The sequence below is a fragment of the Pogona vitticeps genome, chromosome 3 (assembly GCF_051106095.1).
Source record: "Pogona vitticeps strain Pit_001003342236 chromosome 3, PviZW2.1, whole genome shotgun sequence".
In the NCBI taxonomy this organism is placed as follows: domain Eukaryota; kingdom Metazoa; phylum Chordata; class Lepidosauria; order Squamata; family Agamidae; genus Pogona; species Pogona vitticeps.
This window is the reverse complement of record NC_135785.1, coordinates 236,979,355-237,001,301: the sequence shown is the minus strand read 5'-3', so window position 1 is coordinate 237,001,301 and position 21,947 is coordinate 236,979,355. Positions and strand designations below refer to the sequence as shown.

General features: G+C 40.0%; 1 protein-coding gene across 5 annotated transcripts in view; it reads left to right on the top strand.

The window, feature by feature from the left end:
- Nucleotides 1–11,951, top strand: part of NBEA (neurobeachin) — a 470,696-nt gene extending 458,745 nt beyond the window's left edge. For 4 of the 5 annotated variants that reach the window (XM_072993781.2, XM_072993780.2, XM_072993779.2 and 1 more), the window contains 4 exons: nucleotides 7,389–7,490; nucleotides 7,733–7,929; nucleotides 8,468–8,619; nucleotides 10,143–11,951. In XM_072993781.2, coding sequence (XP_072849882.2) covers nucleotides 7,389–7,490; nucleotides 7,733–7,929; nucleotides 8,468–8,619; nucleotides 10,143–10,233 — 542 coding nt within the window. In that variant the 3' untranslated portion in view covers nucleotides 10,234–11,951. The remainder of the gene's footprint in view (nucleotides 1–7,388; nucleotides 7,491–7,732; nucleotides 7,930–8,467; nucleotides 8,620–10,142) is intronic. The other variant, XM_072993783.2, reaches the window with a different exon arrangement.
- The last annotated feature ends 9,996 nt before the right edge of the window (nucleotides 11,952–21,947 follow it).

Below are 21,947 nucleotides of genomic sequence, written 5' to 3'. Positions count from 1 at the left end.
AGCAACCATTGAAAAACCCTCAGTCACATCAGCAAGCATGCATCTAAAGGTGGCACCACTAAGAGAATGGCCTGCCCTGCATATCTGTAAGCCAGAGTAGGCTTGTATGGGAGAATATAGTATTTCAGTAAAATTTCGAGAAGGATCTTTATACCTGAGGCGTATATAGTAGCAATATACAGTAAACAATATTTGCTAAATTCTCAAAATCAGCAAGAATTATTCTCATCTAATTAAGCTGTGTCTGCTTGAAGAAACAAATCAATGAGGAATTTTCAAGCAATGCAAGATTCCTCAACTCTAGGTAAAGTGAGATGAGTGCTATTTTTTCCATCAAGGTCTCCATTATATGTGAAAACCATCTCTGTGCAAAGTTGCTATCGTTTCTATTTGACAAGCAAAGCACACACAGGCATAAGCTCAAAAAAGATTATCTGATTATTTTTAAAAGATGCAAATGTGCTGTATTCCCACTAACTACTTAAAATTCCATACAACAAAATGGCGATCATAGTTGTTTTTGTGTAATTTCTGTTCTTTGTATTAAATAGTTATTTGCACAAATTAGCTTGATTTTTGATCTCAATTTTTTCTTTTTGTTCTCTTATCAAAAAGAAATACTGTACACAAAATACTTTTGTTCTCTTATCAAAAAGAAATATACAAAATACTTTCCTCTTTCAGAGAGTAAAGAGAAATGATTTTGTGATTCGTCATCTTTGCACACCAGAAGACAAGCAAGTTTGTGTTTTGTGGTAGCTTACATCTAACTGCTGCTAATAAAATCAAGAAACATGACATAAGCTTCCAGAGAGTAAATTGCCTTCTTACTTTAGCCCAACAGACAGTAATTGTTTATTCAATTCCTAGTTATATATTTGTTAGTTACATTTATAACTGGCTGGATAGCTCAGTGGCTTACGGCAGGAACAAAACCTTTTCTTTACCATGGACCCTCTTTAAATATCTTCTGTTGCCCTGGATCACCAAGATTCAACTCAAGATTCAAAACCCTAAGTGCAACAAATATTTATTTAAAGTTTCTCGTGAAAGATCTCGTCAACAGATATTCCTTGCTATAAGAGCAACACTTTTTAAGATGACTGGAAAAAGCTTCATGTTGTTTTGAATAGGATGCACCCTCATCAACAGCATCAGTTCACTTACATTTTAAATTCGGCCAGTGATCCAGTCTGAAGCTCACTCAACATGTATTGTTATGAAATTCACTGTGATAATATCAAAAAGTCACTTCACCCGACAACCAAACAGTTTTATTAGCAGAAATCAAAGAAGAAACACAATCATGAAGTCCATCCTAACACTCATTCACACTAACACGGACTGACTCTGACTCTCTCTTTCCTTCCGAATGCCTGCATAGTAGCAAGAAACGCCATGTACTGTCTCTCAGCCACTCAGCGCCATTCACTTGCATGTTCTCACTATGTGAAGAAATGTTTGCTATCAGACAGATATTTTCATAACTGATTTTTACTTTTGTTTGTTTTAAATGGAGGCAGTAGGTTAGAAAAGCCACGTTTTACACAAACAAGCAAGGGAAATTAAGATGTTGTTCTATTTCCTTCCTTCCTTCCTTCAAAAATCACAACAACAAAAAAACATTTCAAGCCTTTGCAGACCCCCTGTGAGGACACTGTACTCCTCTGGAGATCTGCAAACCACAGATTAAGAACCTGTGGTTTAGGGATCTGCCTGCAGAGCCAGAGGTTGGGAGTTTTATTCCCCACTGTGCCTCCTGGGAGAAGATCCAGCCTGTATGGCCTTGAGTAAGCTGCACAGTTGCAGGCTGGGGTGGGGAGGGGAACAGAAAGGAATGATAAACAATTTCTGGAAAACCCTAAGAAGGGTTGCCATAAGTCAGAATTGACTTGATGACACATCATCATCATCATTATTAGACTGTCTTTCCTCCAATTAGCTCCCCATCTTTTAGCACCAGTTAGCTCAAGGTGGCATTCGTGTTTGCCACCCCACATTCTCCTCACAAAAATTGTGAGGTAGGTCAAGTTGAGAGAATGTGATTGATCCAAGTTGACCCAGTGAATATTCTGGTTCAGTAAGCACTAGAATCCAGATCTCCCTGTCTCAGTGCAATAAATTAAGCACTATATATTTTTGGTTGTTGTTACTTGTATAAAGGATCACTATAGTACTCCCACCCTCCACTGATTTCTTTTCAGAGGCCCTTCTCTTCTAGTCCTGATGTGGATAATGAAAAGAGGAAAGCAGCTTTAAGAAAAGAGGCGGAAATAATAGCATGCCCTTCTGTGGCCACTGCATTATGGTCACCTCACTCCACCCTTTATTTATTTATTTATTTGTTTGTTTGTTTGTTTGTTTGTTTGTTTGTTTGTTTGTTTGTTTGTTTGATTTATATCCCGCCCATCTGGTGGTCCATCGGTCCAGATAGGCGGGGTATAAATCAAATAAATAATAATAATAATAATAATACCACTCCGGGCGGCTACCACCCTCCCACATCACAGGGATCTTGAGCTGATATCTCCCTTCTGGCTTTTGTGGAAAACATTGGAAACGAGTAAATATGAAGAATGAAGGAAGCCAGTGTGGGTAAACAAATGGAAAGTGTAGAGCAAAAACATAGAGCATATTCTGAAGTGCTGGCACCATGAGGTTGGCAGTGCTTTCTCCAGTGCCTTGAATAGGACTAAGGTCCACTGCCAGGGCATTAGTTAGATTCTCCTCCTATCTAATACTCATAGATAGAATGCTATTTAGTAAGAAACAGGATTTTCCAGGAACTGCTTTTCTAGTACAGTACTTGATCCTCAGAATCTTTTTTTTTCTTTTTAACTGCACATAGGCTAATTGTTTGAATGATCACTTCCTAATATTTCTGGTTGTCCTGTGATAAGAAAGCAATTGTACTAAAGTTGTGATGCTCTGATGCTTCTTTTTAAAATGACTGCCTCCATTGTATACTACAGTGCCATCTAAAACTGGCGGGGAGGGGAGAAATGTTCCCATTTTACATTAAATATATGTTCACGGAGAAAGCCAGAACCCACCAGAAGAAACAATTAGATAATTAATATTTCTACTTTGTTTAAAATCAGAAGACAAGGTGTTTTCCACAGAAATTCACCACACGTTATGCCTGCTGTGGGGAACAAAAGCTAGCTTCCTATTTTAAGCTGTTTTAAGAAAAAGCAGAGTTGGTAGCTCAGTCTTGTGTATTTTCTCTTTTGCCCTAAAGTGATTCTACTGCACATATAGAGGTGCCACATTGGGGAAATTACTGTGATTTCAAAGTGATGGTGTTTCAATTCACGGTGGTCAAGTTTCACCTGCAGCTCCCTTGGTGCTACAGCCTTTAACCTCTTGCTGCATCTATCAGTCGTGATGTGATGGTGACAGAATATTTTACTAGATTTTGAATGATTGCTAAGGTTCTTGACATTCCATCTTTTGCAGTGAAATGTAATGTAGGTTGTGATTCTCTCCCCTGTGCAGCAGCTTTGCTAGAATAATTTATAATTGATTAAAACTGTATTTTCTTTCATTTGTCCCTAAAGGGTGAAATAGTAGCCATTGTTATTGCAAAGCTATGATTGATTCTAAAGGTTCTGGAAGTGTAGAGTACTTGATATATTTTTTAAAAAATCTGGCTTTAGAGACAACACTGGCCCTCACAGGCGTTTGGCCTGGCAAACAAAGTGGATCACAGCATAGATTCAATTTAATTATAGATAACCTGCAGCTTCAGTAAGTACTGTGTGTATGGCATTCCACAATCACGTGTAATAGAGATAATGGGCTGCTTTGCTTTGCTTTCTTTTCAACTGTCAGGAAAAACTCTCAAGGTTTTGCAACGGCTAACACAGATAATTCACATTTGAGGATTGCAATTTCAAAGTAAGAATATTCTAGAATAAATTCATGCCCTCTGCCAGCCATAGTTTAGCATCTTCCAGAAATATACAACTTACCTGAACACTTCATCTCCATATGCATTTCCAATCCATCTGTTAATGCTTAGAAAAGGAGAAAGTGGGGATTATTCCCCAATCTAATGCTTCATGTTCTAACCTCTTTTTAAGATCGCAGTCATTCATCCCTTCACTGTAGCAGGCTACTGTGTTAAGAATGAGGAAAGGATGTAAATGTCCTTCTGAGAATTGCATCATCCCTTTAGATAATTTTTATTTTTCATGTCCATTCCTTCCATTGTTACACTGTAGAAAAAAAAACCCTACAAAATAAACCAGAAGAATGGCCCCTTGATATCTGAACTTTGTGCACTCTGCACAGAGACGCAGACCGGATGTATCATCTGTCTTCTCTTGTTCTCTGACAACACAGACAATGCTTATGCCACTTGTACAGACTCTCTTTATTTTACAACAGGGAAACTGTACCCAGTAGTCCTCCTCCTCGTCATATCCACCCAAACAGGAATACCTCACATTCTGTAATAAAGCTATAATTTTCTGCCTCTGTTTTACAGGCATATGGGCTTGGTTTCCACAATAAAGATACATCTGTTTATTTTAAAATTAGAGCTGTGCAGATGTGTGGTTTTGGACTACAATTCCCAAAATTCCCCAAGCAGCATAATCTGGGCAAAATACAAATCTGCTCAGCTCCATGAAAAATGAAAGTTTGAGCTAAGTCTAATTTATTTGCCAGAGATAGATCAAATATCAATCAAAATAACAAAATCTGTTTTAAACAACTCTTTGACTGGAAAGTAATACATAAAACTTACAAAATTCCACATGTACAAGTCTCCTTGCAAACCTAATCCTATTGTCTAGATGATGGGTAGTAATAGTAATAATGATATGCCATCAGATTCTGACTTCCAGCGACTCTTCTCAGGGTTTCCTGGGTATAAAGTACTTACAAATATTTTACCAGTGCTTTCTGGGGGAACTCTTAGACTATATGGTTTGTTCAAAGCCACTCAGCCTAGCTCTTCTTCCAAAAGGCACAATGGGAAATCAAATTCCTGACCTCTGGCTCCACAGCTAGGTGCCCAACTCATTAATAAATATATAAATATATAAATATATATAAATAAATTTATATTTATTTATATATAGTATATAGTATATAGTATATATAAATCTAAGCTTGCTGTTCAGTTTGTCTGTGATGTTTCCCACCATGGACATACTGTATAGCACGTTCAAAAGAAATATCTTCAGAAACACATTTAAAATTAGTATACTACTGAAAAGCTGTCGTGGGGCAGCTCCATACATGTCCTCCAATATGTATGTGTAATTCAGAAATCATGGGTTTTTTCTGCACATTAATAAATATAAATAACAGATTGTTTAAAATTGATTTTGTTTTTATATTAAAATTGATAGTGGATGCTTTTCTGCACATTAATAAATATAAATAACAGATTGTTTAAAATTGATTTTGTTTATATATTAAAATTGATAGTGGATGTTTTATGTTATAAGCTGCAATGGGAAAACAGCAGTACAGTATCAAAAGGCAGTTAAAATTGCTTAAGTGCATAATAAATGAAATCACAATTTGTGTATTGTTGGGCTTGGTTCAATATGAAAGAGCATAATCAAAATGCACAAAGGCAGATGTGCGGGTAGTAAGAGAAATGAAGACAATGTGGAGACCTGAACAAACAAACTGCAACTTGTGATTTGTTGAAAAATCTTTTTCACAGAAGAACTGCCACTGAAGTTCCTAGCTTGAATGTTATGCATCTCTCATGAGTGGAGTATTAACATGAGCTTCCCACCCACCCCCAGCCACCTGCAGGCCCACTGTCAAAACTGACTCTGATTCAGAAAGAAATCCTGTACTAAAGGAGTATCCTCAGTATTGCAAAGCCCCTGTTAGATTAGCCCACACCCCGAGGAGCTTTCAAAGAGAAGGAAAGAGAAGGCAGGTGAACTCATGCATGGCCAAGTTAACTAGAACCCAGGAAAGTCCAGCACAGTTACTCCGGTTTGGAAACAGCTGGGAAAGCATGGAAGGGCACACTGGGGCCATATGAAACATTGTAATCAAAATCTTAGACAAATATATTCATGCTTTTCAGTAAACCCATTCTTCAAAATATAGTTTTCAATTTTATTTTGGCAGAATGCCAACAAGTTCTAGTAGCAGCACATCAGCAAGAAGAAATGGCATTGGGGCAATAGCATGAAACACATCCAGGTTTGAACAAAGGTTCAAATGATGCAATAGTAGGAATTCATAGTGGTGCCCCTTGCTATCTGTTAGCCATTTAGCCAATCAGGGTAGCTAAATGGGTATGTGGGTCAGATGCCAATGTTGTGGGTGGCCTAGTCTCACAGGTGTACCTCATAACTGCTGGGAGGGTTGCATATGATTCTAGTCTGCATCCCAGGATCTTGCAGTTACTTGACAGAGTGGCATTTCTCATTTCCCATATTATAGATATTTGTATAACATGCATATAGACATGTATGTTGAAAGAGCCATTTATTATAATTTTATGCAGTATGTTCTTTTCTTTTGCTTTTGAAAACGTTTAGGACAGACAGAATTTGGTCATTGTTAGTCTTTTAATATTGATGTTAATATTATTGTTAGTGTTATTCTAATTAGCTGATTCATCATTTTATTATTTTTGAAATGGCTGTTTCCTGAATGTGACTGTGTGCATGAATACACATCATGCACACAGATATACATACACATATACTGTATATAATCTTCTCAGACAACAACACTTGCATGTTGGATAGGACTTGGGGCTCTTTCCGGTCACAGAAATTATGTGAAACAAAATGCAATGCCCCCCTTCCCAAGTCTACTGCTCCCTGAAACCTGCTCTGGAAGACTGAGGACCTCTAGGAAGCAGTTCTTTAGGTCAGTGGTCCCCAACCTTGGGCCTCCAGGTATTCTTGGACTTCAACTCCCAGAGATCCTGGCCAGCAGATGTGGTGGTGAAGGCTTCTGGGACTTGAAGTCCAAGAACATCTGGAGGCCCAAGGTTGGGGACCACTGTTTTAGGTGGTGCCAAAGTCCAGGGGAAACAGGAGGTGCAGAAACTCCCATTACATTCATAACTGTCTGCTAAATCTAATGCTAATGTTGATTTTAAGCTATTGGGGTATTGAAAGCATATGGGTGTGTCACATTTCTCTTAAATTATTAAGGTCGGTTCAGAGAAAACATTTAGTATTTGATGAATAATCAAAGTGTTTGAACCAAAGAAGTGCAGTTGTTGACTATCATAAAGCTCCATCAGGGTCTTTTCTAACTCCTGAGTCAACAGAAGCTGCTTTGGCTTGAAAATAAGACTCTGAAGCCAAGCCTGCCTGAGTCCAGTTTATTGTCACTAGACTATATGTTATTTGCTTTTGCTCTACTTGTTTTTCTTTTCTTTGTTATAGGTGATTATCCTGCTCCCAGAGCTGTTCTAACTGGTCATGATCATGAAGTTGTCTGTGTATCAGTCTGTGCTGAGCTGGGACTTGTCATAAGTGGTGCAAAAGGTCAGTTATCAATTTTTTTCATGTGTTCCAATCTATGCACAGTAATGATTACTGTGGTTTAGAATTGCATTGCTGTTTTTTATTGAAATCAGTAGCACCTGAATCATGACTAACCTGTATCAGAAATTTCAGTGTTGAAATTTCAAATTAATGTTGAACTGGCATAGTATTAGTCCATTCTGCAACATTGACACAAATTATGTGCATGTCTATAATATACTATATTATTTTTCAATATACAGAAGGACCATGTCTGGTGCACACCATTACTGGAGATCTCCTGCGAGCACTTGAAGGAACAGAGAATTGTCTGTACCCGCGCTTAATTTCAGTATCTAGTGAAGGCCACTGTATCATCTACTATGAAAGAGGCAGGTTCAGCAATTTCAGCATCAATGGCAAACTTTTGGCTCAGATGGAAATCAATGATTCAACCAGGGTAAATATTTCTATAACTTGAGAGAATATTTGAGTAACATTGTTTATTGAAGTTTTCTGTAAATTCTGTGCCACCTGGAACAGTTACATTCACAGAAACTGGACTCTCAATCTGATTAATCCACAGTGATTTCTGGATATTTGTTTTACGCATGAATATTTCTTGAACTACTTTCAGACTTAAAAACTTAATGTGGCTTGACATCCTTTGACTAGGAGCCAGGTCATGAATACAGGGCCCTGAGGAGTCAAATTCATGACAAGCACCTCAGAAAGAGTAAAGGCATGCCCATCTTGAAGTGTCATCAGAGGCACCTACTGTTACTGGGCAGAGTCAGAAATGATATGTGCAGACTTAAAGTGAAGTCCTTTTTGCCCCTGCATATCATTTTAAAATTCAACATGATGGATCTTTCCATTAAGTTTTATTACCCTAAAACTGTAGTAAACAAGGAATGACTGCAGTCGCTAAAGCTGTCTTCCTCAGCATATTAATGTTTCCATATGTACCATTGTTTCTGTTTTTTGCTGTTCTGTAGGCTATTCTCCTGAGCAGTGATGGGCAGAACCTGGTTACAGGTGGAGATAATGGAGTAGTAGAAGTATGGCAGGCTTGTGACTTCAAGCAGCTCTATATTTACCCTGGCTGTGATGCTGGCATAAGAGCAATGGACCTGTCTCATGATCAGAGGTAAGTCTCAATGTGAGAAGTAATGAGCCTGTATTTTATTATTTTCCAGTTAATTCCCTAACAAGGTTGGCAAAGGAATCATCCAGACTACATTTGGATATGTGCTCCAATCAGACATAGCCAGCTGAGGGATGCTGAGAATTTCAGTTCAGTAACATCTGGGTTATTTGAATTGTAATATTATGCATTCACCCATATGGCTTCTACCTTTATTAATAAGGAGAATTCCATACTGTGTTTCTGATTGGCTGATATCTCCCTGTATCTGAAAGGGAGAACCAAATTAGTGTATGTATGCAGTATTTGGGTATTCATGCCTTGTTGCACAGTGGTTAAACTGCTGTTCTACAGCCAAAACTGTGCTCACAATCTGGGGCTCAGTCCCAAAATTGACTCAGCCTTCTATCCTTCTGAGGTAGGTAAAATGATTACCCAGCTTCTGGGGAGGGGGGGGATGTGTAGCCTGCACAACTAATCTGTAAACTGCCCAGAGAGTGCTTTATACAGTATGGGGTGGTATATAAGCAGCATGTTTTTTAAACATATCCTGATATATAAAGTGTAATATTAAAGACCAATTTATTCTTTTTCTCCGTCAAGAGACCTATTTAAATTGTTTCAGTGCTGATAAGCCATGATCTCACATCCCCCTTGGGAAAGTGTGGAGGTCTCTCAGGTTGGGTCTGGGTTTCGTAACTAAGATTTTGTTGTTCCTGCCTTAAAACCTTGTTGATAGGACAGGATGCGACTGCAATGATTTTTGTAGGTGGCTAGCATTCACTGAGTGTCATTGTAAGTGGGATTTCAGGTTTCACCATCCAAAGAAGACTGTGTTGTGCTTAACTTCTCTTTATCAATACACTGATAAATAAATGGGGGCAGCCACTGCCCAGTGAGAATCCCTGATTTCAGTCATAGTCTACTGGCAGATTCATCTGTGATGTTATGTCCTCTTGGCACTTTTTTCTCATTAAATTAGACATGGCTTCCTCAAGAGCAGGAGCTAGACCTACCCCTAGAAAAGGATCACCAATAGGCCTACCTCCTATTCTCTATAAGCCGGGTCTATCTACAGGCGTACCTCGTTTTACAAACACTTTGGTTAACATAATTTTCAGTTTACAAAGCAAAATCCATGGAAAATAATGTCTCTGTTTACTTTTTTTTTCCAATCTTTTTCGGAGTATGAAGAGTTTCCCCAGGATGCATTGTGTCTAGAGGTTTATAGCACCGCCCCCATTCCTATGGCAATCGGCGTTTGGGTTTATGAATTTTCCGCATTACGTAACATTCCGGAGAACGCATTAAATTCATAAACCGAGGTACACCCGTATAGGGAAGTAATTCAGGTAGATCTGGCCATTGCACCCTTTGTCCATGGAGGAATATATGTTACCTGGTTTATGTCTACTGACACTGGAATTTGCATAATTTAATTCAAGCGTCTGAAAAGATTGCATGATTTTTTCAAAAAAGGGGGGCTCATTATGAACAATCTCTCTCTCTCTCTCTCTCTTTTCTAGGACTCTAATTACTGGCATGGCTTCTGGTAGCATTGTAGCTTTTAATATAGATTTTAATCGGTGGCATTATGAGCATCAGAATAGATATTGAACCAGAGTGAAAAACTGAAAGCCAAGATGAAACTGAGAGCACAAGTGCTACTGAAAGGCATAATCTCTGGTGGAAAAATAAGTCTACATTGACCTCCGTTGTACATTCCATTACACCCAGCAATAGCTGTACATTGTAGTCAGCAACCATTTTACTTTGTGTGTTTTTTCACAACTGAACACCAGCTGCTGCAGAAGCAAGCTTGTATCATGTAAATTATAATGACTTAGAGATGTTTTGGTAATTATTTCATATACCTTTGTTTACTGCGAAAAGGAAGTAGAATACATCACAAGAGACTTTTGAATATTCTGAGGAACCTTGTGTCTGGCTGTTATATTATTTAGGCCATGAACCAAGCATACATTTCCCATTTCCAGCCTCTTTTCAAGCTGACAATAATTAAAAGGAGAAAAAAAGAAAACTTATGTTTGATACTTTGTACATCAGATGCACATCTTAAAACTTTAAAGGGATACTTTTGTAAAAGTAAAACCTTGTATAAAGAACAAAAATGTTTCTTAATTTTACTGTGGAGTTAGAACTTGCATGTACTTTAAACCTGATGTCTTGATGAAACAGCCACATTCACAAGTTGAACTGAACAGCTGTGTAAGGGCCCAGCTTGTATTCAAGGGTTGAAACGGGGTGCAAACCGTGATTTTGTCATTGCCACTGAAACACGGTTTGTACTTTTGAATCTGAAGCCACCCTTTCGGGGTGGAGTTTTGCTCATGACATGAAGCATTTGGATATGAAGCCATTGTTTGCCATAGTTATGCATTATAAAAAAGAAAAGAAAATTCTTCCCTTAATAATTTAGTAATGCGATAGATAGGTGGGAGGACAGAAGAGATGCCATGCTACAGTGCTTAATGACTCCCACCAAAGCAAGAGTGCTAGACTTCTAGATTCATCACATTTGGCATACTGTACATTGCAGGGAGAGAACAATTACAATTTTCTCTTCATTTCCTTGGAAATAAAGCTTGGTTAAAAGCAACTGTAGCTTCATTGGGGTTGTTCTTTTACATTTTTCTGAAAGCCGCACATTAATCAACATTCTCCATTGAGGGCAATCCATGTTTGACAATACTGTAAGGATGACTATCAGGATAATTTGCCGCACATTCTATGGATCAAGTATCATACCCAGGGGTATATACACTTTACTTCATGTTTCTTCTTTGTATATTTGGTGACTGTATTGTCATAGATGTACATATTGTGTCGGTAGGGCTATGAGGCATGTAACAGGAATGTAATTTTCTCAGACTTTACACTCACTTGCAATCATTTATTTAAAAACATAAAACAAGGTAATGGATTCTTTGTACTGGCACTTTGCACCAGGAACATATCATTATTTATTGGTGTGATTCTTATTTGTTATCCACCTTGTATTAGTAAGTTTTAGCACTAAATACCTTCTTCATTGTTGTTTGTATTTATAAGATTCTGAAATCATGGGGAATCAATGTAATGATTAAGTTATTCATCATCAGTCTGTAAGCAATATCTTGAGTTTGTAGCTTAGAATTGGGAGAATATTGAACATCTGGAAGATAAGTTCATTTCATCTCAAGATCATGGTGAAATATTTTGGATATATAAATTCCTTAAGCTATTGTAACCATGTTTTATTGCAAAGATGTAAAATATGCCAGATGTGTGTGAGTTGGAAATCAAAATGAAAAATAAAATATGCAAAGAATTCATGGATTGCTTCTCATTTATTGATGTAATAGAAGCATGGATACATTCAAACACACACACCCTTACTTCAAGGAAAAAAGATAGGACAAAAGATGGAAAAGAGACTATCGTAGGGTAGTCATGTAAAAGGGTTGTAAAATGCTAGCTGTGGCACCCTAGGCACGTAGATGACTAGAGAAGTAAATGTAGCATCCTGTCCCTCAAGGTTTTTTTGGTGTACATTCAGTCCAACACTGGTTTGGCACTGCTCTTGTATTAAAAAGAGATTGACATACAGCCCTGTGTAAGCATGTCATGCCTATGGATTAGAAGCCAGGGCCTCTTCAACATACTTTCATGTGTGCAGCTGACAAAGCCTTAGGAACAGGCTGCAAACTGTTCACAGAGTAGAACTGCCCCTGCTCTTCACAGGCTGATAACAGGGGACTCAGCATCTCCACTCTTGGCTGAAAAATGGGAGAGGAAGTTAGCCTGTGGTGCTCACCTCTGATCTTGCTTCTGGTTCCGACTGAGGTTAACACAGTTGTGCCCATGTAATTCAGTCTTTTGTGTCATGTTTTCATTCTTGGTGGGTAGACACATAACCTATTGCTGATGGAAAGGGAAGTGCTAATTTGCAATCAAAATCAGCTCAGAGTGAAGCAGCTCCATCACAGCTCAATGTGGGAGTATATGCTTTGCATGCAGAAGGAACTGATTTTCAGTTTCTTCCTTTTCCAGTTGGAAGAATTAGGAGACTATTAAGGGGGCCCTGAGCAAGATTCTGAAGGGCTATTGAAGTCAAACTGGACAATGCTGGTTTGAGCAGACAAATAACCTGACAGCTTTCTCTGTTCCTTGTCATCCAGAAGCTGTGCACTAGTTTGGGAATGCCTGGAAAAAAAGAGAACATAATTTTTCAACAAATAAGATTGCTGTAAAAACACATGCATTACACATAGGTATTTCTTACTTTTCACTTACAATCAAAGAGTACTTCAGTTTCTTTATGTTATCTCCATGTTCCTTAGACTAAGTATACCAATGAGAGGGCAAACCTTAACTACAAAATTTGCCTTACAGCTTAAGGGTCTGAATCAGCGAGGTGACTCATTGCAGGAAAAGGGGCGATCCTTATTGTTCTCTGGTGGGTATTCATTGTTGCTCCAATTTTAGGAGAAGCTGCATGTACTCTTCGCCTTTATTCTTCTCAAGCTAAAGGTGTTTTTCTTCCTCTCTTTTTAAAACAAGTTTTGAATGTTGAAATGAAGAGAATCTCCTCCCCCACCCAAACCAACAACATGCTCCTGCTCTCCCATGTCTGTCTTCCCCAAGATATATACACAGTGCAAAGGAGGGGAGGGTGTGGATATTCTAGAGAGAAAATGAGACTCAGACTGTAGGGGAGAAAGCCTCATTAGGCTCAGTTTACTGGAACAGCTCTTGTAGGAGCAGCATCTTAATCCTGGCAAGGAATCTTGCAGGCTGCACATGTAAAGTTAAAAACACTGCCTGTGAACAGTTGTTATGGAGGATGCTTGTTATAATATACTGTATCAGCCTTGCTGACAGGAAAGCAGACTGTTTGAAGAAAGCCCTTATGCTGCAGGGATAATAGCATCTGTAGCAGGCTCACTGAGATGAAGGGGGCTTTTGATAGTTTCAAGAGACATTCTTCCATAAGAAAACTACTACATAAAAAGAAATAAATTTCTTCCATCATCTCTCTCTCTCTCTCTCCCTCTCCCTCCCTCTCTCTCTCTCTCTCTGTCTGTGTGTGTGTGTGTAAGAGAGAGACAAAGAGAATAAAATTTGGTATGCAGAAGATGCCTAAATTTCCCAATACATTTTGTTATAAAGCAGAAATTGATATTCAGGAAATTAGTTTATGCTGTTACCAGCTTTAAATTATGATCCAGCCAAGCATTTTACTTTCACTGACATCAGTCAGATATGTCAGCAGATAGTTAACTCTTTCCAACTTTAATTAAATTAGACTTTTTAAAATGGTTTAATTTAGGACAGGTTGCCAAAGCCACCATATTGCCCTGAAATGTGATGCTTAGATACACTTAAAAACATGCTTTGTAAGATTCAAGAGCTGCATGCAAGAATGGCATTGCAACACTATACACAAGAGTTTTTGTCCTCAACATCTTTAAATCTATAAAAACATTTTGCTCTCTGAGCTGAGGAGGTGTAGGGTGTGTGTGTGTGTGTGTGTGTGTGTGTGTGTGTGTGTGTGTGTGTGTGTGTGTGTGTGTGTGTGTGTGTGTGTGTGTGCGCGCGCATGCACGCCAGCACACATACATATATTGCAAATACAGATCTGGAAACCAGATCTGTGAATATCTGGGTTATCAAAATGGCAGACCAATCACTGAAGACCAACAATATCTTGAAGGCAAGCATTTATTCCTCATGCTTTGAGGGATATCACCCTATCAGGGATGTGAGCAAAATAAATCTGCAGGGTAAGCACAGTACAGGGTATTTTTCATTCACGCTGATTATTTGGCTGGACAGTTCATACAAAAGTCTGCCCTGAGATACAACAATGAAAAGAATCCTCCTCTGTTTCTGTTGCATCAGCAAGATATCCATTGGCAATTTGCTGAATAGCAAAAGACCCCAACAAACTCTGGAGGTGCCTCTTGTGACAGCTTTTCATTTGTTTTCAGAACCCAGCTCTGTATTTCTGTTACAGAGAACTGAATTCAGGTTTAATTTTTTATTGATATGATATTAGAGCACACTGCCTCAATGTTTTTATTAATGACCTGGATGAAGGAGTGCAGAGAATGCTTGTCAGATTTGCAAATGATACCAAATTGGGCGGAATAGCTAATACCCTAGAAGAGAGAAACAAAATTCAAAATTACCTTGATAGGATGGAGCACTGGGCCAAAAGCAACAGAATGAAATTCAACAGGGCTAACTGAAAGTACTGCACTTCAGGAAAAAAAAAACAATTGTGCAGTTACAAGATGGGGAATACCGGCTCAGCAAAACAACGAGGGAGAAGGATCTTGGAATTCTGGTAGATCACAAGCTAAATATGAGGCAACAGTGTGATGTGGCTACACAAAAGGCAAATGCTATTTTTGGCTGCATTAATAGAAGTATAGTTTCCAAATTCTGTTAGGTGCTAGTCCCCCTCTATTCAGCACTGGTTAGGCCTTACCTTGAGTACTGTGTCCAGTTGTGGACACCACACTTCAAGAAGGATGCTGACAAATTGAAACAACTTCAGAGGAGGGCGACAAGGATGATCAGGGGGCTGGAAACCAATATTCATGAGGAAAGGCTGAAAGAATTGGGCACGATTAGCCTTGAGAAAAGAAGACTGAGGGATGATATGATCACACTTTTCAAATATTTGAAAGGCTGTCATACAGAGGAGGGTAAAGATCTGTTCTTGATCATCTCAGAGTGCAAGACATGCAACAATGGGTTCAAGTTAAAGGAAGCCAGATTTCGATAGAATATCATGAAAAACTTCCTAACTGTTAGAGCAGTACAACAGTGGAACCAGTTACCTCAGGAGTGAGTGCTCCAACACTGGAGGGATTCAAGAAAAACTTAGATAATCACCTGGCAGATATGCTTTGATTGTATTCCTGCATTGAGCAGGGAGTTGGAGTTGATGGCCTTATAGGCCCCTTTCAACTTCACTTTTCTATTATTCTATGATTAAGCAGAATATTGCCACTGATTTCAGCAAGTGGGACCTAAGTACCCATGGATTAGCCTCCTAGCACAAAACAAAAGCTCAAGTTAATTGTGATTTCAGTATACAGATTCTGTACTCATAATTAAATCAAAAGCAATGACAATCAGCTGGTTTTGATTGTATCTGGAGGTGTTTAATATTAGCTTTGTTTGAGTTGATACCTTGCCTTCCTGACAAAGATAGCACAATATATTGCCATCAAAAGACTATTTTAACAATAAGCATGAACTGACACAACTGGAAACGCATGAATCTTTGTTTATAGTTGGTTCAGATGGAATCTTCATTTACAGTTGTTTCAGATCACAGACATAGCAAACCTAACACCTCCCCGTATCCCCACAGCATCTGTTCTAGATATTGCAACATGAAAGTAGAGTAATGACACTCAACTTGTGAGTGGAATGACAAAATATGAAAATAAAGAACTTTCTTTGACCTACTATTGATTAGCTGTCAAATTCATGGCTGCATGTGTGGCTAGGGAAAACTCAAGTTTTCTTTCCCTCTATTGTCAACAGATTATCTGATTTTTTAAGGCAGCTATTAAAAACGTTTCAACATAACTTCTAAGAGGAAAGTTGCCAAGAAAGTCCTAAGCAGTCACATATAATTTCATAAAATTATATGTGAGAATTAGAATTAGAGAGGCAGGAGGTCAAATTTCTTCAGGTGAGTAGAGTGATGGAGTAGGACTCTGGAGTCCAGGGTGTGAATTCTCATTTGGCCTTAGAAACTTACTGGGGGATGGAGGCATAAAACCACTCCTTTAATATTTCTTTGCTTTGAAAGCCCTACTAGAGTAACTATAGGTCAGTTCCAACTTGAGAGTGCAGAACAACAAATATTTGTTCATTCATCATCAATTGAAATGGATTTGCAGGAAAAATAACTATCACTTGAAGCTAAAGTTATGGATGTCAATGTTGCAAAATAAGCTGCTTTAATAACTTGTGCCTAAGCAATGTTCCCCCCTCACCCAATGGCTGCTATCATTATACCTCAATAAAGCATCTGCATTCAGAGTTAATGTCATTCTATATATCGATTCCTGGGAGGAAGATACAGAGAAACAGTACAGTACCAAAAAAATTGATAGTTATTCTCTTGTCTTTTCTGTGAACTACCCAAAAGCTGGCCAGTGTCAGAAACAGTAGACTAAAATCACAGATTACAAGCACTACTTTATGGATCAACATGTAGCCTTCAAAATGAACTACATTCCCCATTATCCATAGCCACTGCCCATGCTTGCTGGAGCAGAGGGAAACTGAGAATCCCAACTGGACCTGGAAGACTACACCATTCCTTACAGGGGCACTAGTAAAATGTATGTTCATATATTCTCATACTTCAAAGAGTGGTAAGTAAAATGTGATTTAAGATCATTCTTTTTTCCAGTATATACTAATTCAGGGCAGTAGCAATTTAGTCTGCTGGAATACAATGTGAATAAAACATTGCTTTTGTGAAAAAAAAAATAAATTGGAATGTTCACTGACATGGCAGCCCTAATTAGTGCTTGGAGCAATGAACCAACTGCACAAATATTCTAATCAACTCTCATCACAGTCGCAATAGCAGCTCTTGTGTTCTCTAAGAGCATATGTGATTTTTATGAAGTGATCTGGCCATTCATCCTTAATGAACTCACAGAATCCCTCTTTCCATTGAAACATATATACAGTGGTGCCTCGCTTAGTGATTGCTTCATTTAACGATGAAATCGCTTAGCGATGACTTTTTTGGAGTGATCTTGCTCTCCGTTTAACGATGGTTCCTATGGGAAATTTTCGCATAGCGATGTTTGGGACCATGCTTCGCATAGCGATGACAGTTTGAGTCCCCCTGTTTCGCTTAACGATGGTTTTGACAGCCTCATGTTGGCTGTTTTTTAAATGTTTAAAAATATTTAAAAATGTTTAAAATGCTTGAAATCATAAGTGCACTTAATAAACCCTTTGTTTAATTTGACTTTTATCCGACTGTTTTTAAATTTGTTGTCATTTTTCCCCCATTGAGATGCATTGAATAGGTTTCAATGCATTTCAATTGGGGAACTGTGTTTCGCTTAGCGATGTTTCCTATGGCGATTTTTGCTTAAGGACGGCAATCCGTTCCCATTGGAACGGATTATCCGGTTTTCAATGCATTTCTATGGGAAACTGTGTTTCGCTAAGCGATGAAATCGCTTAGCAATTTTTTGGGAACCAATTGTCATCGTTAAGCGAGGCACCACTGTACTGGAAATGATAAATATGGACTACACACCATTATGTGCAGACAAAAAAGAATGCTTTTGTGTATCAGCCATAACAGCAATGCACTTCTCGTGGCTGGTAAATACAATTTTGGGCAACTGCAGTGAATTGGACAACTAAAAGTGGTATACAGTGATGCCCCACATAGCGACGATAATCCGTGCAGCAAAAATCGTCGCTATGTGGATTCGTCGCTATGCGGGGAAAAAAGCCCATAGGAATGCATTAAAACCCGTTTAATGTGTTCCTATGGGCAAAAAAACTCACCTTTAAACGAAAATCCTCCATACGGCCACCATTTTCACTGCCCGGTAAGTGAGGAATCGGCACGAAAACACAGCAGGTGGCCATTTTTTTAAACCCGGCAGCCATTTTGGAACTGCCAATCAGCTGTTGGGAAATCATCGCTATGCGAAAGTCAGTAAGCGAAACAGCCTACTGATCATCGCAAAGCGATATTTTCCCATTAAAAACATCGCAATGCGATAACAAAAACGATCGCAAAAAATCGTTGCTATGTGGATTCGTCATTAAACGGGGTGCCCGTTAAGCGAGGCACCACTGTATTAACAAAATCTAAACTAAACACTGTAGCTAATTTCTATCATTTATTAAAGTATTTGTGAGCTGCATTTCAGAGCAAAGTTCTCAAAAAAACACCACTTACCAAAGGTAATTGCATTCAAATATGTAACAGGTTGTGTTTTTGAGTGATTTATGGTACAGTCCACTTGCTTTGGTTCTAGTCCAATGATTATGCTTTTACCCAGCCATTCCATTCTGCATGGCATCGCCCTTTCCCTCTGGAATAGGTTTCCTACAGTCGTTCATCAGATGGCAACCCTCTCAGTTTTCAGGAAGTTAATTAAAACTGAATTCTACAAAGCTGCCTTTTATTAGTGTTTTAACTAATTGGAATGTTCAAATCTGTTTTAAATTTGTTTAGTTCATTTAAATGTATATTTTATCAGTTCAGCTTGAGACAGAGTTTTATTGTATTTATTGCATTTGCATGTTTGTTTGTATCATTGTAATTACATTTTGATACACTGTAAACCATCCAGAGAGTGCACACTGATGATGTAGTATAGAAGTCAAAATAATAAATAAATAAATAAAGAGCATGTCTTCTTTTCAATTGAATGAAAGAGACGAGACATTAATCCTCCAAAATATAAAATCAATGCAGATATGTTTTTAAAAACTCTCAAAAGATTTTAAAATTAAAAACTGCCAGAATACAGTGACATTTTATATGTCAGTCTGCAGACCTTCGCACCACAAAATATTACTGTACAGTACTTAACAAATTCCAGGCACCATGAGCCTTCTATGGTCTGGGAGACACTGCATGAAGCAGAGCATAGGGAGTGATATTTTCCTGCGTCCAATATAAGTCACTATGCTTTCTTATTTATTCCTAGGCACATGAAAAGTACTCAGAAAATATCTTGTTCTTCACAGTTTTCCCAGTCTCATCATAATCTGCCTTCTAGCTGAGATTTCTCCCTGTACTAGTGAGTAGGCATTGGATTTTCAGAACTTTTGGACTACAAATCTAATAATTCTCCATTCTCGGAGTTCCACCTGGCAGATCCATGCCTACAGACACCTGAATGTGGCTCACCTGGGAATAAGGCCTAGTTGGACATCTGCCCCAGCTTCCTGTGCAGAAAGGGAGCTGCCCAATTGCTAGCTGGGAACGTCCTTTCTCAACAGGAAGCTAGGGCAGAGCTACCTCATAAAGTATTCCCAGCTAGGCCTTATCACCAGGTAAGCCGCATTTAAGTCCTGTAGTCATGGGTCGATCAGATGGAATTCCCAGAATGGAGAATTGTGGGATTAATACTCCCCAAAATCAATAAATCCCATGCCTACTAGTGATATCTCCTGGCTTACCATGAAAATATGAGCTTTTTTCCCCATCTTATTTTCTACCAGTTCAATTTCCTTTCCAGTGAGTCCTACACAGGAAATATGCCACTTTGCACAGGAATTGCAATATTCTCAGAGTTTGCTGTTGTTCCAGAAAAAAATCAACATGAATCTTCCAAGAAATTCTGTGAAGTTTCCTACAAGACCTTTGAGAAGAGAAAACCTTACACATTGTATTGCAAGGAAATGAGAGGAACTTTTTATTGCTTTCTTGCCAGGCTGTGAAATCCAAATCTCTAGATACCCTCCCACACAGAGACACACTATATATGATAACAAGATTTCAGGACATAGCCAGGGCAAGACACCATCCAAGCACAAAAGTGTATATGAGTATAAAAAACAAAAAGACCAAATTTAGAGCCAAATCTAAAGCGGGACAATACAAGCCACTGGATAAGTGAGTCTGAACAGTAAGTATGGTATGCCTACCAGTAGTGACCGCTGAGAGACAAAGAATATGGACTAAAATACCGTATTTTTTGCACCATAAGACGCACTTTCCCCCCTCCAAAATGTGGGTGGGGAAGTCAGTGCGTCTAATGGTGTGAATGCAGCAATTTCGTCGCTGCTGGCCCCGTGGGGGGGAGCGTCGCAAGGGTCCGGGTGAGCCTTCCAGGACCCTTGCAAGGCTCCCCCACCCCCCCACGGGGCCAGCACCGGCGAAATCGCCAGCTTCCAGGTGGGGGGAACGTCGCAAGGGTCCTGGAAGCTCACTCAGATCCTTGCGACGCTCCTCCCACCCACGCACGGGCCAGCACTGGCAAAATCGCCAGGTTCTGGGGGTGTTTGGAGGCTTCCCAAGCCTCAAAACACTCCCAGAAGCTGGCGATTTTACCCCCCCTGGTCCCATGGGGGGGTGGGTGGAGGGTGGCAAGGGTCCAAGGGAGCCTTCCAGGACCCTTGCCACCCTCCCCCCACCCACGCACGGGCCAGCACTGGCAAAATCGCCAGGTTCTGGGGGTGTTTGGAAGCTTGATAAGCCTCCAAACACTCTCAGAAGCTGGCGATTTTAACCCCCCCCCTGCTCTGTGGGGGGTGGGGGGAGGGTGGCAAGGGTCCAAGGGAGCTTCCCTTGGACCCTTGCCACCCTCCCCCCACCCCCCGCGGGGCCAGCACTGGCAAAATCGCCAGGTTCTGGGGGTGTTTGGAGGCTTCCCAAGCCTCAAAACACTCCCAGAAGCTGGCGAATTTACCCCCCCTGGCCCCATGGGGGGGTGGGGGAACGTGGCAAGGGTCCAAGGGAGCCTCCCAGGACCCTTGCCAGGCTCCCCCCCACCCCACCCCCACGAGGACAGCGGGGGCAAAATCGGGAGCTTCCAGGACCTTTTCTGAGCCTGGAAAGGCTCAGAAAAGGTCCTGGAAGCTGCCTATTTTGTCCCCTCTGTCGCCCGGGGGAGGCAGGGTGAGTCTCCAAAGGGTCCTAGGGTGTGTTCTAGGACCCTTTGGAGACTCACCCTGCCTCCCCCGGGGGCCAGAAGGGGCAAAATCGCCACCTTCTGGGGCTCTTTTGAGGCTTGGGAAGCCTCAGAAGAGCCCCAGAAGGTGGCGATTTTGCCCCCTCTGGCCCCTGAGGGAGGCAGGGTGAGTCTCCAAAGGGTCCTAGAACACACCCTAGGACTCTTTGGAGACTGACCCTGCCTCCCCTGGGGGCCAGAGGGGATGAAACCGCCACCTTTGGGGGCTCTTCTGAGGCTTGGGAAACTTCAGAAGAGCCCCAGAAGCTGGCGATTTCACCCCCTCTGGCCCCCGAGGGAGGCAGGGGGAGGCTCCAAAGGGTCCTGGAACACACCCTAGGACCCTAGGGTGTGTTCCATAAGATGGACCTCTCCATAAGGCTCACCAAGTTTTAGGAGAAGAAAGCAGATAATTTTTTTCCTGTTTTCTTCTCCTAAAAATTTGGTGCGTCTTATGGAAAGGTGCGTCTTATGGAGCGAAAAATACGGTACCAAGAAACAAGTCATGGGTAGCTGGTAGAGATCTGAACATGAGCACTCTACACAGCAACATATTTGTAGCAGGTCCCATTTGTTTTATTTCACATACATGAAAACTACTGAAAACCAGAAGTGGCCACTGGAAGAAAAGCA